The sequence below is a fragment of the Plutella xylostella genome, chromosome 16, assembly GCF_932276165.1.
Source record: "Plutella xylostella chromosome 16, ilPluXylo3.1, whole genome shotgun sequence".
Lineage (NCBI taxonomy): Eukaryota > Metazoa > Arthropoda > Insecta > Lepidoptera > Plutellidae > Plutella > Plutella xylostella.
The window spans coordinates 403672-420684 of NC_063996.1; the positions used below are offsets into that span (position 1 = coordinate 403672).

Sequence of the window (17013 nt, forward strand, 5' to 3'; positions counted from 1 at the left end):
AAAGTTGTTCGGGTAGCCGTGTTCAAGTTCAGCGTTCGTTGCATAAGATCTTCCGATATCGGAGGGGTTATAGTGAAGGGTATTCGGACTTCTTTTATCTCTTTCTCGCAGCCGACTCGGCATACATCGACATGACATTCGGCAAGTTGTTTGGTTCGCAGCACGGATGTGGCGTGCGGTCGGTTGTGCTTTCTTTTGAACTTTAGATGAAATAAACTAAAAGTTTTTACCAAGATGGTTCATTAAAACCCGTGTTTATTTTGTGTGAAGTGTGTTACCCGTGTGATGATCATTATAACGCGAAACGGTGTGTTATCGAGGTGTTTATTTGTGATGAAGATGAAGCTATAGCATTTAAACGTGTACATACGAATTGGAATGAAGTTGTAACTTATTTTGAACCTATTTACCTACGTGTTATGTGCTATGTGGTGTGTCGTTAATCATCTTAATTCAAATATGGTGAATGCCTGTCTGTCTTGTCTATTTACAGTTGAATGTAGTTCGTGATGTGAAAGTAAATTACTTACCTAGTCCCTACTACAACAAGTAGCTAGGACTAGGTATATCATTAAGTATTAAGTTTGTACCTTCTTGATTCAGTTGCAACGACTGCAATAGGTAGGTAAGTACTTATGTACGTAACCCAAAGGGCCTAACAGATAGGTAAGTACGGATGTAATGAACCTAACTACCTACATCCCTTCCCTATGTATGAGAACTACTCACCTGGTTACTAAGTCCTCTGTTTACTAGGACAGACACCCTTTGGACCATTATATGTAGGTACCTACTTTTGAAATTTTGACTAAAAACCGCTTGCTAGAGTCTGTATCTATTAACTATTATCTATGCATTGAACATGACTTTCGTCATGTCCAAGTTCATCCAAGCCCTACACGCTGGGAGGCCACTAAGCATGTCACTGTGTTCCTGCAGAGACGCCGCCATGACCATACATAACAATGACATCCGCGATGCGGAGGTGTGAAAGGTCCTCGACATACATATTCCAGGCCAACGTGTAAAATACATCTATCTTCCAATATATATCAATGCTTCCAATGCATTGGTACCTAAACAGTGTCGGAATATCACATTCCTCTCTCACTCCTTGGTCACATTGGATATGCTTTGTTTTGTGTCCTTGTTTGGTGGTTTCAGACCTATACTGAAACAGTAAAGTTACTGCTGCGTTGTACAGACTACTACATTCACTTCAAAACACTTCGCGAAACTCGATTTGAGATCTCTGCAAGGATTCTAAGTCTGCCCGTGTGCCACTGCATGAATTCGATGGCTTTCTCATCATAAGCTCACATTCCAGTCCCCGCTGCACGGGTCCGGCCATTCGCGATTAATGCGCCTCATCTTCCAATAACTTATTCATTGACATACCGTGGTTCAGATAAGATCCCGAGTCGGGCATTGCCAAAGACACTATCAGTGTGTAGGTGTACGACTGTACGTGTAACTGATAATTGCTGATGCAAGCACGAACTCAATGCCAAATGCAAAAAGCAAGTCGAAACTGTGGCAATGACAACCTCTCATATTGCTACGTCTTATTGTCTTGTGTGTCACAATCGCAACTCGTAACAACAACGCACTCGTAACGTATGCATGCATTGGCGTAAACTAAACTGTTTCTTGGTAGATTGAATGTGTAGGTACATAGTATTGGTCAAACTAGCAATAGAGGGTAAAAATGCAAGCACCAACAGTAATTTTCTTCCAGCCTCTTTTGGTTTTTTTCGGCTCTTGCTTCTCGACAATTTTCCCATCTTTACCACTCAAATTCTAGATTTCCAATAACAGCCATTGATGATTTGTGTAGTTTATAAATAGAGAAAACAATAAGTAACTAAGTATTTTTTTTAAAGAGGCCACCAATGGTTCTTTGTTATCGTATCGAATATTGTGACAAATGTTTACTCGCACGGAACTTATCGCTGTAAACTTATCAAACCGCAAACCTTTTCCTGATAATGTGATTGATTAACAATGCTATCTTTTAGCTATCCATATTTAAAATAATTGTCTAAGCAAAGCACCTATTTATCTCAGTCCTATCTCTATTATAGAATTTTGGCGCTCTTTTTTATTTTTAGTGCGTATCGCTAATTATGGAGTAAGTACCTACTTATTAGGTATTTAAAATGGAGATAACCAAATCAGTACTTCAGTATTTATTACAATATCGCTTCTTTGCATGTATAGTGCAAGAGTTGCAAGACTTTCTCCTCTGCAAAACCAGTTTCTGCGTCTGTCCATCTTTGCAAATGTTACAAGAATGAAACTGTTCGTTTGCACTCAGGCCCAGATAAATAGTCGTTGCTTAGCACTTGCTCAAACTAATGCTTAGCCAAGTACGACTTCACCTGAACTAAGTCGAGTTGCAATGAGTCTCTAAAATAGACACTACTTAGCGTTTGCTCGGCTAAGTCACTGTCTTAGAACCTGTTTTGTCAAATCTGCGTCAAATATATATTTATTTATCTGTGGTCATGGTTTCATTCCGTAGTTTTTTAGAGAATTTGGTATAAATGTGGTCTGTGGATAGCCTGAGAGCTTAGAATAATAATTTCCTGAGAGTGTGGCAGATGTGACAATAGACAAAATTGTATGTATGCTAAGCAAGGGCCAAGTCTTGACAAATGTGAACTCGAACTTGGCTAAGTCAGAGTGCGAACTTACTGGCATAGTCTGTGCTCAAGTAGTGTCTATTTTAGTGAATTCGTGTTCTTAGCATGTGCTTAAGCTAAGACTCCGTCTTAGTTTCGTCTATTTATCTTGGCCTCAGTGTCCTCTCCGGTTACCTCAGAAAAAAACAATAATAATGTCAGAAGAAAGTCTTTAAACAGAAACAGAATAATGGAAATTACTCAGATGCTGTACTCAGGTGGCGTCACTTTCGCTCGCACGTAACTCACATACGCTTACGCGAAAGATACAATAGACCCTGTAACATAAAAAATTAAGACATTTTGCCAGTATACCGATACCGTATACCCTATTATTGATAATGCTTAATTATTATTGAACGGCTATACCGTTATCAGCAGCAGCAGAACTATTTGCGGTGCAGCCGCAATTAATAGAAAGACGAACGAGTTCTTCAAAGCAATTAAATTGAATGAAACACAATACCGTACGAGTGTTTACCGCAAGATCGCACGGAATGCAACATGTCGCCTGCAAGGACGCGACGCCAGAAGCCATTAAATTTAAACGAACCTCAGGGCTTGGCGCCAGTGCATGCATCACAAGGATTGCTTTAATTTGGTTTACTTTAGCTTTTGTAAAAATATACTACAGATGTTGCAAAGGTCTCGTTGAGCGATTTTGTAATGAGATGTGGAAAGAAATTGACAGAAACGAACACGTCGTATGAGATATTTGAATATTCGACAATAGCGGACGTACGGAGGATATTAATTAGCGAAATAACTTGTTTACTTAGTCATGTTAAGAGTAGAGTATAGCACTTGCTCGTCCATACAAAAAGAGAAAACGTTTTACTACCCCTAAATATTATCCAATCTCCATGATTTTTTAATATGTTATTGACACAAGGAATAACTAGGTTTATAGGTTTTCCTTTTTTCAAAATTTTCTATAGATTCAAACTTAAAGGCACCTCAAATAATGTTTTTTTTGTGATTGCGACTTTGTTGAATTAAGCCGTTTGTGGATCAATAACAACGTATTTTTAAAAAAAAAGCGAAACCTATAAACCTAGAATATATTAAGCTGAATCGATTGACACTAAAATCAAAGAGATTGGTTGATATTTAGTTAGTGTAAAACGTTTTCTCCCAAAACCAGAATTTCATCAAGAAAAGTACCTATTGTCAGTCCCGAGCTGCAGTGCTCTCTATCGCACGATTGAGGGTCGGGGGGGGGAAGCTAAGCACACGTACGATAGGGATGTCCATAGTGAAGTCGATAGTAGAGATGGGATCCCGCCTGCGTTATCGATATCTATAGATATACAGGATGTCCCATGTTAAATTGCACATCCGAATCATAGTGACACAACTCGTCATTCTAAACATCTTTTGTTTTAAGACTTTTGATTGTTTGCGAATTTTATTTTTGCTAATTCATAGAAACTTTGTTGGCTATGAGATTTTTTTACTATAGACAGTAGATTTTTTTTCACGAATTTCCAAAGGCGAAAAATAAAAGTTGTTTTTAAAATTAAGTCACTATAATTTGGATGGGCACTTTAATTTGGGACACCCTGTATATAAAAAGATATGAATAGGAAAAGTTTAAAGTACTAGTAGGTAGGTTTTCAAGCAAAAAATGACTAGTGACTATATTATATTTAATCCTCACTCAACATGGATTAGGTTACTTAGGAAATTTTATTAACTTACATCTAAACTAACATAGTTACTTACATAAAAATATAATACTTACTTACTTACTATAATTGACTTGAGGCCACAAAAGCGAATAATAAAATGTATTCTATGATATAATTACTTAGGTAAAAGTATACTAAGACATCATCAGCCAATAATCATCCACTGCTGGACATAGGCCTCTCCCAAGGAGCGCCACAACACTCGGTCCTCGGCCTTCTTCATCCAACCACTACCCGCCACCCGCCTAAGGTCGTCAGTCCAGCGGGCAGGAGGGCGTCCCACGCTGCGTTTGCCTGATCGTGGTCTCCACTCGAGAACTCGTCTACCCCAACGGTTATCGGTTCTTCGGCAGATATGACCAGCCCACTGCCACTTCAGCTTGCAAATTTTGACAGCTATGTCGGTAAACTTATTCCTCTGACGGATAACCTCATTTCTGATACGATCCATCAGAGAAACCCCAAGCATAGCTCTCTCCATAGCTCGCTGAGCGACTTTAAATCGGTGGACCAGTCCTACCATCAGTGTCCACGTCTCTGCACCATACGTCATCACTGGCAGGACGCACTGGTTGAAGACTTTTGTCTTCAGGCTCTGAGGAATGGCCGAGGAGAATATGTGACGAAGTTTCCCGAATGCAGCCCAACCCAGTTGGATGCGCCTTGCAGCCTCCTTGTTGAAGTTGCTTCTGCCTAGTCGAATAGTCTGTCCGAGGTAGACATATTCTTGCACAACTTCTATTGTTGCCTCACCAACGGCGACCGGCTCCGGTTTGATGTGAGCATTGTACATGACTTTCGTCTTGTCCAAGTTCATACCGAGGCCTACACGTCGGGAAGCAGCATTTAGGCCACTTAGCATCCAGCTGAGTTCCTGCAGAGATTCTGCCATAATAACGATGTCATCCGCGAAGCGGAGGTGTGACATGTACTCACCATTTATACATATGCCATGTCCTTTCCAGTCCAACGTCTTAAAGACATCTTCCAATGCATTGGTGAACAGTTTCGGAGATATCACATCCCCCTGTCTCACTCCACGTTGCAGTTGGATAGGTCTTGTCTTGTGGTCCTGTACTTGGACAGTCATAGTAGCGGCATTGTACAGACATCTCAACACCTCGATATAGCGCCAATCGATTTGGCATCTCTGCAAGGATTCCAAAACTGCCCAGGTCTCGATGGAGTTGAAGGCTTTTTCATAGTCCACAAAGGCTAGACACAGAGGCTGATTATACTCTTCGGTCTTCTGTATAATCTGCCTTACTGTGTAGTACAATAGACCACATTGTACTAAAGCCTTTTCGAAACCCGGCCTGCTCTGGGGGCTGAAACTCGGATAACTTTTGGGCAAGACGGTTCGTGATAACCCTTGAGAACAGCTTGTATACATGGCTTAAAAGCGTGATCGGTCTATAGTTCTTCAGAAGGGTTTTGTCACCCTTCTTAAAGAACAATACCACGACGCTCTCAGACCATGCCTCCGGTGTAATGCCATTGTGAAGAACCGAATTGAAGAGCCTCTGGAGCTGTTCGAGGATTGCAATACCTCCAGCTTTCAGAAGCTCTGTAGTAATTCTGTCTTCACTCGGAGCCTTGTTGTTTTTAAGCTGCAAGGGCTATCCTAATCTCGCCTATGTCGACGTCAGGGATGTCGTCAGTGTAGTGGCGTATTAGTGGCGCTCTGGAATTGGTGAGCTGAGCCACAGACTTCTGCTCGTGTGAAGCATAAAGTTGTCCGTAAAAACCTTCGATTTCGGCAAGAACCTCCGGCTTAGAGGCAACGATATTACCATCTGCAGACCTCAATTTCGTCAAGTGGCCTCTCCCAAGTTGCTGAACGAAGACTTTTGACCCCCGATTTTGCTCAATTGCTGCTTCTATGGCGCGTGTGTTGGAGCGACGGAGATCTCTTCGTATCAGCTTCTTTATACGCTTGTTCAGTACCCGTAGTTCTGACGAAGTGTCACCTGCCGACGGAAATTCGCGTCTCTGCCTCATAAGCTCGAGTGTCTCGCTTGAAAGTTTAGACTCCTTGCTTTTGCTTCTCATGCTAAAAGAAATAAATACTAAGACAACTCAACATTTATAAACAGCCCCGAAACTTTGTTAGTAGGTACTTATAAACTTATATTTTTACAAAACTATCATAATGTTTTTTAGATTCACTGCATATATACGAGTAGATCTAAATAACCTTACATACAAAATGATAGTCCAAGTACCGGCAAAAGGTCTATTTTCCAATCATCAAAAATCCATTTTATGTACTTACCTACTAACTCGTTACTAGGTACATAGGTAATTAATTACCTACATAATAAAATACTTACTCACATCACATGAAATTATCACTAATTACTTATACTTTTTTCTATTTATCTTCAATAATTTCAAGTTTCGCTCACAAGTCACAACTAACAATCACAACACAGAAATAATAATATGAAGGTAAGACGAAGACACTCCGTGTTTGGTCGCAATTTCTCGCCAACCGGCGCGGCGGCGCGGTGGCGGCGGTGGCGGCGGTGGCGGCGCGGCAGCGTCCATCGATGTGTGCGTGACGCTACTTGCATGTGTGTGTGCGGTGCCCGGCGCGGGCGAGTGCACGAGCGACAGCAATACTTTTCCTAAATACCTATTTCGCTAGGATCGCGAAGCTATACTCTCCTCTTAATGACAGCATTAACAATTATTTATCCTTATGCCTTCTGGCAATGGTGGGATATTCACATTATTGTTAGTGTTATCTTATTCAAACACTTGTGATTGTGACGTCGTCGTCATGTGTGTTGATAAAAACAGTGTGTAGTATAACCACTTGGGTTTTTATTTGAGAACTCAGAAGTAACTCACACATGACGGTTCTCAAGAAATAGTATACGAATGGATCCCACGGATTTAAAAGACAGGATTGTTAAAGTAGATCTAGACATCACCAATGCACAATGCAATCGAAGGATAAAAAACGAATTCCTTCACACAAAAAATACTACTTAGTACAAGAACAAACTACCAAATCCTATATACCAATTTGCTCCATATCAACCTTGTTATGTTTTTCGCCAGACTTAGACTTGATCAATACGCTGATCCTTGGTCTCACATCTGTGCAAACAGACCGACAACCGACATGGCTTATTATTGCAATATACGTGGAGGCTACTTGCTACCTCGCACTTAACAATGTGGGATTGTGGGATGACCAATCATTACTTAACTAGCTTCATTTGATTTTAGAAGACCCAAACATATGATAAAGATTACCCAGCCGAAACCAGCATGTCAACAAAAACCTTAGGCAATATCATTTCGCATTTCAAGCCAGATCACAATTGCTCACGTTATGACCTAAACCTTCAGGAAGGACCGAAACTTGCTACCATAAAAGTAGCTGTGCTATATGTGAGTGCAGAATTGCAGATATAATACAGAGTTAGTTACTGACCGACAGCTATGCAGCCTCAAAGGCCATCGGGTATGGTAGGGTCGTTCACCCGCACTGTACTACGAACTACGAAGCTATGAATGGAATCTTGCTTTGCTATAATAGAACTCCGAACAATATCTTCCGTGCCATACCCGATGAAAAAGAAAATAAATTATAAAAATTCGGAAACTGTTGTGTATTTGAGGAATTCCAAATTATTCGTTCTGATGCAATCATGCAAATCAGTCAAAAATCAGCCGTCAGAGAGCTTCTAAAATTGTTTGCCAGTTAATACAAATATCTAGATTAATGTGAAGTTATTGCTATAGGTAATTACAAATATTGTAGCCACCCACGGCATCGGCATTGAATTCGATAATACCTACCTACTATAATTTTATTATGTCCTATACCTGCGTTTTGTGTTGTTTTTCATGTTCACCCGTGTGGTAAAGTAGGTAAATGTTTATGGAATCCATTTTATAATCATTTCATTAAATAGTTAGTTTAGTTGTAGTTTTAATGTGGTGCCTAGAATTTCTTTCGTCAGTTTTTAGTGTTCTTCGCCACAAAGTTTCCTGATAGGTTATCAAGTTACATGCAATGAACATTCTGCAGCACTACCTTGCTAAGTGCCAATTTCACAATCGGCTAAACACAGGGTCAACCTACCGACGTCCGAATGGCGTAGTGGTTAGTGACCCTGACTACTGAGCCGAAGGTCCCGGGTTCGATTCCCGGCTGGGGCAGATATTTGTTTAAACACAGATATTTGTTCTCGGGTCTTGGATGTGCCCGTAAAATGGCAATAGGCTCGCCCCCTATTACATTGGGACTAACAGAACACTTTGGCGAAAAGTGGGTGCAGCAATGCACCTCTGCCTACCCCAGAGTACATTAGTACAAGGCGTGAGTGTGTGTGTGTGTATTGGGGTAATAATGATTGATCTTGATAAAAAAAAGTCAATACGTAGGCATCGTATCGCCAGTGGTATCGTACCTAACTAGTTATATTAAATACTAACTACTTTCTGCTCCTGAACCTCCTGCAGCTTGACTGGTACAGAATGATCTTAGCATTAAGTCCACCTGATACCTGATTGTACAATTGTACATGTACTTTTGTAAATTGTGCAATAAAAGTATAAATAAACAAATTAATATTTCTAGCACCTTATACTGACTAGACTTTACTTGTAAAATGAACCTAAATTACCTATTATATTAAAGTTCATACGTGCAATGCAATGCAATACAGCATAAGTAGTTTAGACCTAATACATACTGATTTTTACACCTACAATGGAATATCTACTAGGATAGTAAAAAAAATACTAGGTAGATACTCTGACAATTTGGTCAACGAACTCAGCCTGGCACCAGACAGGGAGTGGTTCCGGTTGCGTGTTAGTATTCGTATAATAAAACAAAGGTTGAATTCAATAAAAATAGTACAAAGAGGTCCTAGTTTTAGGAACAAACAATCTTGTAAGTTGAACTTAATTATATCATACAAAAATCCTCTTGTCCCCCTATAATTCTCGTCGGTTAGTATCAAACAGTTACCAATAAGGATAAAAATATATCGTCCATGCAGCCCTCTTCTCCCCTAACTATTAGTGATTTGCATGAGGGGAGCGGCACTTCCTACTCAGGACATGACTGTCTCTTTATTCGTTGCGTGACGGAGAGCCTTGGAACATAGGGGCATAGCGTAATTGATTGACTGTGCCGGGAGTGCCGTGGCTTAATTATTGAAAAAATATAGGAAAGTTGTTTATAATTTACGTTTTTGTGAGGAAAACTATCTGTGTCTGGTGCCTAGTTACCTACCATAATTCTTACTGTTACATGCTTTTATGTGAATCAGACGATAATGATCACATCTAACTAATCATATTGTAAATTTACCTCAGCAATAGATACCTTTACTCGTTGCCATTGTATGCAGATAGTGATTGAACATACCGCCCGCCATGGACACACTGTCCATCAAATAACTGTAGAAATCGCTATACATTGAAATAAACAAAACTAAAAGTACACAAATCTCAGTAACAAAAACAAATAGTACACATATTGCATTACATAAACAACACTTAAAATATTAAATAACAACATAACAAAACAAATAGCAACTGGTAAAACACAAAGTTTGTGCTTGATCTTTTGACAATCTCCTTAAGTACATATAAGACTAACCACACAGGTGCGATTGTCCAAACCAGCATGCCTTGCTTTGCTGCTTTGTCATCATAACGTCCATGAGCCCGAGTCATACTATTCTCCCTTACAACACAAATATCTCCGACTCTAGGTTCAGGTGTTGGATGTGCACATTTGTACTTTACATACTTGCGTACATAAAACCTAGCAAGGTTTATCCTATCGAACACCCAATACTTGAATCGTAAGTTCAATTTAAGGAGCCTGAGGATTGGTTGTTTAACCCTTTCGTCACCACCAGCCTCATCAACATCACCGCCCACCCTCAGGGCTCTCTTTGAGCCAATGAACGGATTCAGTTTGGTGTTTCCTGTGTTCTTTAATCCTACACAATAAATAACAGTAGCTGTTGCATTTGACTTCAACTCTAAACCAGCTTCTGCTACCTGTTCGGGGATACTCAACTCTTCTGCAACGTCAATCAACAGATTGGATAACAATGCTACCCCATACGGCTCCAGACGAGGTACGGAGATCTGTTTGATCACGTGATCTTCCTCCCCCCTTGCATCTACGATGCGAAACTCTACGGCTGCGGCAAATGCTTCAAAAACTGTTTGCAATAGATCTGTCATCTGTTTGTGAATATCGATACCTTGTTGTACAGATTGACAGCCCGCCAGTACATCACCCCTGGCGACAGTTTCTGTAAACATCTGCTCGCCTTCTCTCTCTACTTCTACCTTTTCTTCGACCATCTGAGAATGCTGTGACTGTAATTGCCAAAACCCTTGAAAATCATTCTCAGATATTTTTGCATGATTATTAACAACACTTGTGGTGGAACAGAGCTTGTTGTCCTTGCATTCGTTGGTGACTTGGCCGAAAAGTATCCAACCAAGTTTTGTGTTTTGGGCCAATGGGGTACCCGGAGGGCCCCTGATTAAACCATCGACTATAATTTGGCCACAAACCTCTGCCCCTAACAACAAGTCAATCTTGCTGGGGGTTGCGAATGTAGGGTCTGCTAACTTTACCTGAAATAACTCTGACCACCATTGAAGCTTCACTTGTTGATCAGGAATAGAACTTGTAAGTTCTCTCAAAACGTGTGCCTTGACCTTAACTATACAAGCAGGGTCGTGTAGTGATTGAATTTGTATTTCTACGACATACTTAGAAGCACATGAAGGCTTTTTGTCACTACCGACACCTGAGACAACACATTTGTGGGGCACTCTTTGTAACCGCAGGCGCTGCACGGCAGCTTCGGTTATGAAAGAGGCTTGGGAACCCTGATCTAACAGACTGCGAAGCACTTTGTTTCCTGCTGAAGACTCGACCTGCACTAAAGCAGTAGCTAGGAGCACCTGACTCTGCATACTAGTGGAACAGGAAACAATCTTATTTGATTCACCTGGGACAGTTGGTGAATTGAAGGGCGTAACTCCTTCCTCGACTTTGTTCCCGGACAACCTTACGGGACATTTTTGTGTATGTAAGAGAGAATGGTGCTTTTTGTGACACACTCGGCATCGTGTGATCACCCTACAAAGGTACACGGTGTGGTTCGGTGCTAGACAATTGAAACAAAGCTTGCTGCTTCGGACAAACTCACGCCGCGCCTCTACATCCTCCTTACCAAAACTTTTACAATTAGCAATTTTGTGGGCATCTGAACAATATTTACAGGTAACTGAAGAACTTTCAGTTGTGTGCAGTGACTTAATATGATTACTGTAATTGGGCTGAGTTACCTTTGCATTACCTTTACCATCCAAAAACTCTAGAGATCTAAATCTTTCCTCAAGAAACTCTTTGAAAACCACTAACTCTGGGAGTTCTGATGATGAATCGCTGGTCCTAGCTTCCCATAACTTTCTCGACTCTGGATCCAGTTTTAAAGAGATTACATAGATGACCATAATGTCCCACGACTTGATGTCGACACCTAAACTCAAAAGTGCATGAAGACATTCATTTGTTGTATCTAGCAACTCTTTGATTGCACCAGACGATTCACCTTGAAGAGGTTTCTTATCAAACATTCTTTTGAGTATACAATTTGCCAAATATTTTTTATTGTTGTACCGTGACTCTAACTGACCCCAACAAACTTCAAAATTATCTCTACTTATAGGGATGTGTCTGACTAACTGCTCCGCTTCACCTACAAGGTAGCCCTTTAAGTAGTGTAGTTTCTGCACTTCGTCTAAAGAATCGTTTGTTCGGATTAACGAGTCAAAGAGATCTTTAAAGGTAACCCACTCATCATATTTACCAGAAAAGGTTGGTATGGATATCTTAGGCAATCTTATGTTACTATTGTTATCGCTCTGCTTCCCCGACCCCGAAGGCACAGGTGTCTGAATCAACCTTTGCAATCTACTCAACTCTTCCTTTAACTCAGACTTATATTCGATATAAATCTCTTCAGTTGATTCATACACATTGCCTTTCATATAAGTAGACGCATCTAACATTTTAGCATCTACCTCGGTTATCATTTGCCTATGCGTATTATAGAACAATGTCCAATCTTTCTCTAAGTTATCCAACCTAGCCTCTACATAAGCCGCAGTACGCTGCTCTTTGGGCGCCTTTTTATAGTTGACTCTACTTCTTGAAATATTATTCTGAGTGTCAGTTTGAGTTTTAATGTAAGTTTCCATTTTGAAATTACAATAGTCTATCCCAAATCGATGATTAAATTTTGAAAAGTTTGTTTATGTTCGAATCCAAATGTCAATGTCAAACTGAAATAACAAACTCTTGACAAGTCAACAATGTAAACAAAGCGAAAATATGTAAACAAAGAAGTCCATAAACTAAAGCGTAAATTTTCAACGTTTTTTCTTGTCTTGACTTTAAGGTTCTAAATTGTCTGACTCTCTTGAATATACCATTCACCCGATCGGCCTCCACTCAGAACAATGAAATTAATGTACTCACTCACTGCACAAGACACTAAACCTGTCTTGCTCGTCGACTGTCCCGCCACCAGGCGGGGTGCGCGGTGCGCCGTCGCGGGGGCTCCTCCTCGGCTCCGCAGCCGCAGCTCGTCCTTGGGGTTGCCGCTCCCCGCAGGTCTCCGACTGCAGCCAGGCTCCTTCCTCCGCTCCCGTTCAGGCACAAGCACTGAGCACTTTTCACAAACTTTTTAGCCGACGATAGCTTTATTGCCAGCACCATAGGTAGCTTTATTCGACTCGTATAAGGACCATGAAAACTCCCAAGATTGTCCGGCGATATTAAAACAACGGTGTCCCAGTTATGAATGAATCATATATTTCATTGACACAGCTTATTAGAAACCTGACTATTCCAAATACGAATTACACCCTCTGTAGAGGTTTATAGCCCTAAATATGCCATAGATATGCTACTAAACAGATAACACAGAGGATAGATATCAATACCAATTAGTTACAAATAAGCCTAATAGAGGTCGTTGCCAGCGCCTCTGATAGCGATTGAACAGTATCATAATTATACTTTATGTATGTTTCAATTATGGCTAGCATAAGAACCTAAGTTTGTACAAGAACAATAACACTCACTGGTAAAATTATTCTATAGGCTAAATGACCTTCGTATTCATTGTTCCTGGCACTAAACAGTTGAAATGACGATGGGCTATGGACCAGCTTTGAACATTTATCTGGACCAAACAAACCAACCATAGTTTTCAGACACATTTGTATCTACTTAGGTACACACTAAAACCAATAAGGAAACTAGTTAGGTAGGTACTTTCTTATAAAATAAACAACAACTAACTATGAACTTATTTAAAAATAGTTTCTGTTATGATTCTCGATCCCACGCATTGTTCATTCATTAGTGTCTTAGTTTGAATCTATTGTTAGTTTTTATTTAACTAACTAAGTATTATTCAGAATATACGCTTATTACCTACGCTTATACAGACTTCGATGATCCTATACAGTATGAGTCGGGTTACTAACTACGTTTAATGGATTACCATGGACTTTATTGTATGAAATACTTCTAGACCAAAACTAAGTTACATCTGAAATTCCTACCACATCCATCGTATCGTATGATAACCGCGTCTCCTCAATTACCTTAATTACCAAACCGTTCAACAACGAACAGCTCCCACATCGCAGATAAACACCCGACAACAGCCAACCGTGACGACACAGCCGACAAACGAAACAACGACATGCAAAAAACGAACTCAATCGAACTGTGAAACGATGAACTAACCTTCAAATCCATCAAGATGATGAAGTTCAAATCCCTCTTCCGTAGAGGGCCAAGCTCGGGAAAACAGGAGTCTTCCCTCAAAGGGGCTCCGTCCGTGTCCAGCCTCGACTCCAAGCACCACAAGGTCGCGCCCTCCCGCGACAAGATCAAGATCTTCGGCTCGAAGGAGAAGCTGAACAAGCCGAAGAAGCGGGAGTTGGGCAACAACAATGCGGTGATCGAGCACCCGGGCGAGGTGGAGTTCGAGGATGGAGGGGAGTTCGGGAGCGCGGAGGAGTTGGAGGGGGCGGGGGGGTCCCAGGAGTGCGTGAGCCTGCCCGTGCTGCTGGACCACATGCCCGCCTTCCAGGACGTGGAGTTGAGGCCGAGGCAAGCGTCTGAGGTGAGGGAATTTATGTTTGCTTTATTTTCTTTATAGATTTCTTAAGCAAACTGGCTTCAGAAAAATTATAGGTAGGTACTTATATCGATTTTCACATTTTAACCATTCATCATCCAACCATTAGAGAGAACAGAGTAGTTGTGGCTACCCTGAGAGTAGTTGTGGCTATCCTAAGACAATCCTATGTCCAGCAGTAGAAGACAGTTAGCTAATCATGATTGATGATGCATATCAAACGAAGAAAATACGTACTTGCTCAATAGTATACTTACCTAAATACTTCATTGTGGTCACTTACAGCGTGTCGGCCGTTTCCATCTTTCTCCATCCATCATTAACTAACCCCCCTCCTCCCGCAGACGTCCCTCTCCCCAGCCGCCCTGGAGCTGGAGTCCCTGCGGCTGGAGCTGCAGCAGTGCAGCATGGAGCGCGCGGCGCTGCAGGCGCGCGTGGACGAGCTGCTGCGCGGCCGCGGCGACGCCGAGCGGAGGGCGCAGGAGCTGGAGCGACTCAAGGTGAGAGGAGGCGGTGCTGTCTAGGCCTCCACTCCAGAACACGTTTACCCCATCGGTCATCGGTTCTACGACAGATGTGACCGGCTCAATGCCACTTAAGCTTACTAACTCCGTGAGCTATGTTGGTGACTTTAGTTCTCAGTCTTCTGACATCATCAGCTCTGGCATTTTTCATCAACAAAATCAATCGCTGGGGTGCATGAAATGAGCTTCCGACGACGCTGTTGAGAGACGCATCATCTTTGCGTTGGTTAAATTTTGTCTTACCTTAGTCAAACTGCAACTTATCTGGCTGGCTATTGTTTTTAACTTACATTATGCCAACTACTGAAGCAACTATAGATCAGAGGAGAGACGAAATCAGGCATTCCTAAATCTGGTATTCGCCTCTCTCTGTCCATATTCCCATGAGCAAACCTCATTTCCAAAACAGATATCCACAAAACAAATCCTCCACTAACTAATAAACCTCCTCCCCTTCCAGTCGCTGGAGCTAGAGCGCTCGGCCGCCATGGAGCGGCTAGCAGACGAGAACGGCGCGCTGCGGGCGCGGCTGCGCGGCGTGGCGCACTCGCCGCTGTCCGACAGCGAGAAGCGCCAGCTGCTGCTGCCCGCGCCGCGCCGCATGCACTCCTCCGCGCCCGCCTCCATCGCGCTCGCGCCCCACGTCAGTACCTGCACGCGAGTACACTGCACACACACGAGTACACTACACACACATGAGTACACTACACTCGCCGCTGTCCGACAGCGAGAAGCGCCAGCTGCTGCTGCCCGCGCCGCGCCGCATGCACTCCTCCGCGCCCGCCTCCATCGCGCTCGCGCCCCACGTCAGTACCTGCACGCGAGTACACTGCACACACACACGAGTACACTACACTCGCCGCTGTCCGACAGCGAGAAGCGCCAGCTGCTGCTGCCCGCGCCGCGCCGCATGCACTCCTCCGCGCCCGCCTCCATCGCGCTCGCGCCCCACGTCAGTACCTGCACGCGAGTACACTGCACACACACACGAGTACACTACACTCGCCGCTGTCCGACAGCGAGAAGCGCCAGCTGCTGCTGCCCGCGCCGCGCCGCATGCACTCCTCCGCGCCCGCCTCCATCGCGCTCGCGCCCCACGTCAGTACCTGCACGCGAGTACACTGCACACACATGAGTACACTACACTCGCCGCTGTCCGACAGCGAGAAGCGCCAGCTGCTGCTGCCCGCGCCGCGCCGCATGCACTCCTCCGCGCCCGCCTCCATCGCGCTCGCGCCCCACGTCAGTACCTGCACGCGAGTACACTGCACACACACGAGTACACTACACTCGCCGCTGTCCGACAGCGAGAAGCGCCAGCTGCTACTGCCCGCGCCGCGCCGCATGCACTCCTCCGCGCCCGCCTCCATCGCGCTCGCGCCCCACGTCAGTACCTGCACGCGAGTACACTGCACACACACGAGTACACTACATTACATAGACACGAGTACATACACATGAGTACACTATAGCTGAACACAAAAGAGTAGAGATTAATGTTTTTGGAACTAAACAGATTTAAACCTGGCAATAAAAAAAAACTTGTGATTTGTGGTCTGTTTCTATGGTTTGAATGTCAAACTCGCCCTGTTCCTGTATAAACAAATCGAATTTTGCTTAATTTTGGACTTTTGTGGATTGTTGAGTTTGTTCACGAAGTGAAAATGAATAAAACCATTCGCAGCGAAGCTAGACAGATGATTTACAGCGTTTACCTACGATGTTTGGCGGAGAATGAGGCTGGAGAAGCATTAGTCAATATATACGATGTTTATGAAAGAGCAGCGTTTTATACTGGTGAGTAGGTACTTAATTTCTAACCATTAACATACATTGCTTATATTTCTTGTAAAAAAGTACTATTTTGATGAAATAGAATGCCTTTCAA

General features: G+C 42.7%; 1 protein-coding gene across 1 annotated transcript in view; it reads left to right on the plus strand.

Annotated features, from left to right (window-relative positions):
- LOC105382315 overlaps positions 1-17013 on the plus strand; it is a 50466-nt gene that overhangs the window by 10461 nt on the left and 22992 nt on the right. The window contains exons 5-7 of the mRNA XM_048626512.1: positions 14250-14586; positions 14946-15101; positions 15586-15768. Coding sequence (XP_048482469.1) covers positions 14250-14586; positions 14946-15101; positions 15586-15768 — 676 coding nt within the window. The remainder of the gene's footprint in view (positions 1-14249; positions 14587-14945; positions 15102-15585; positions 15769-17013) is intronic.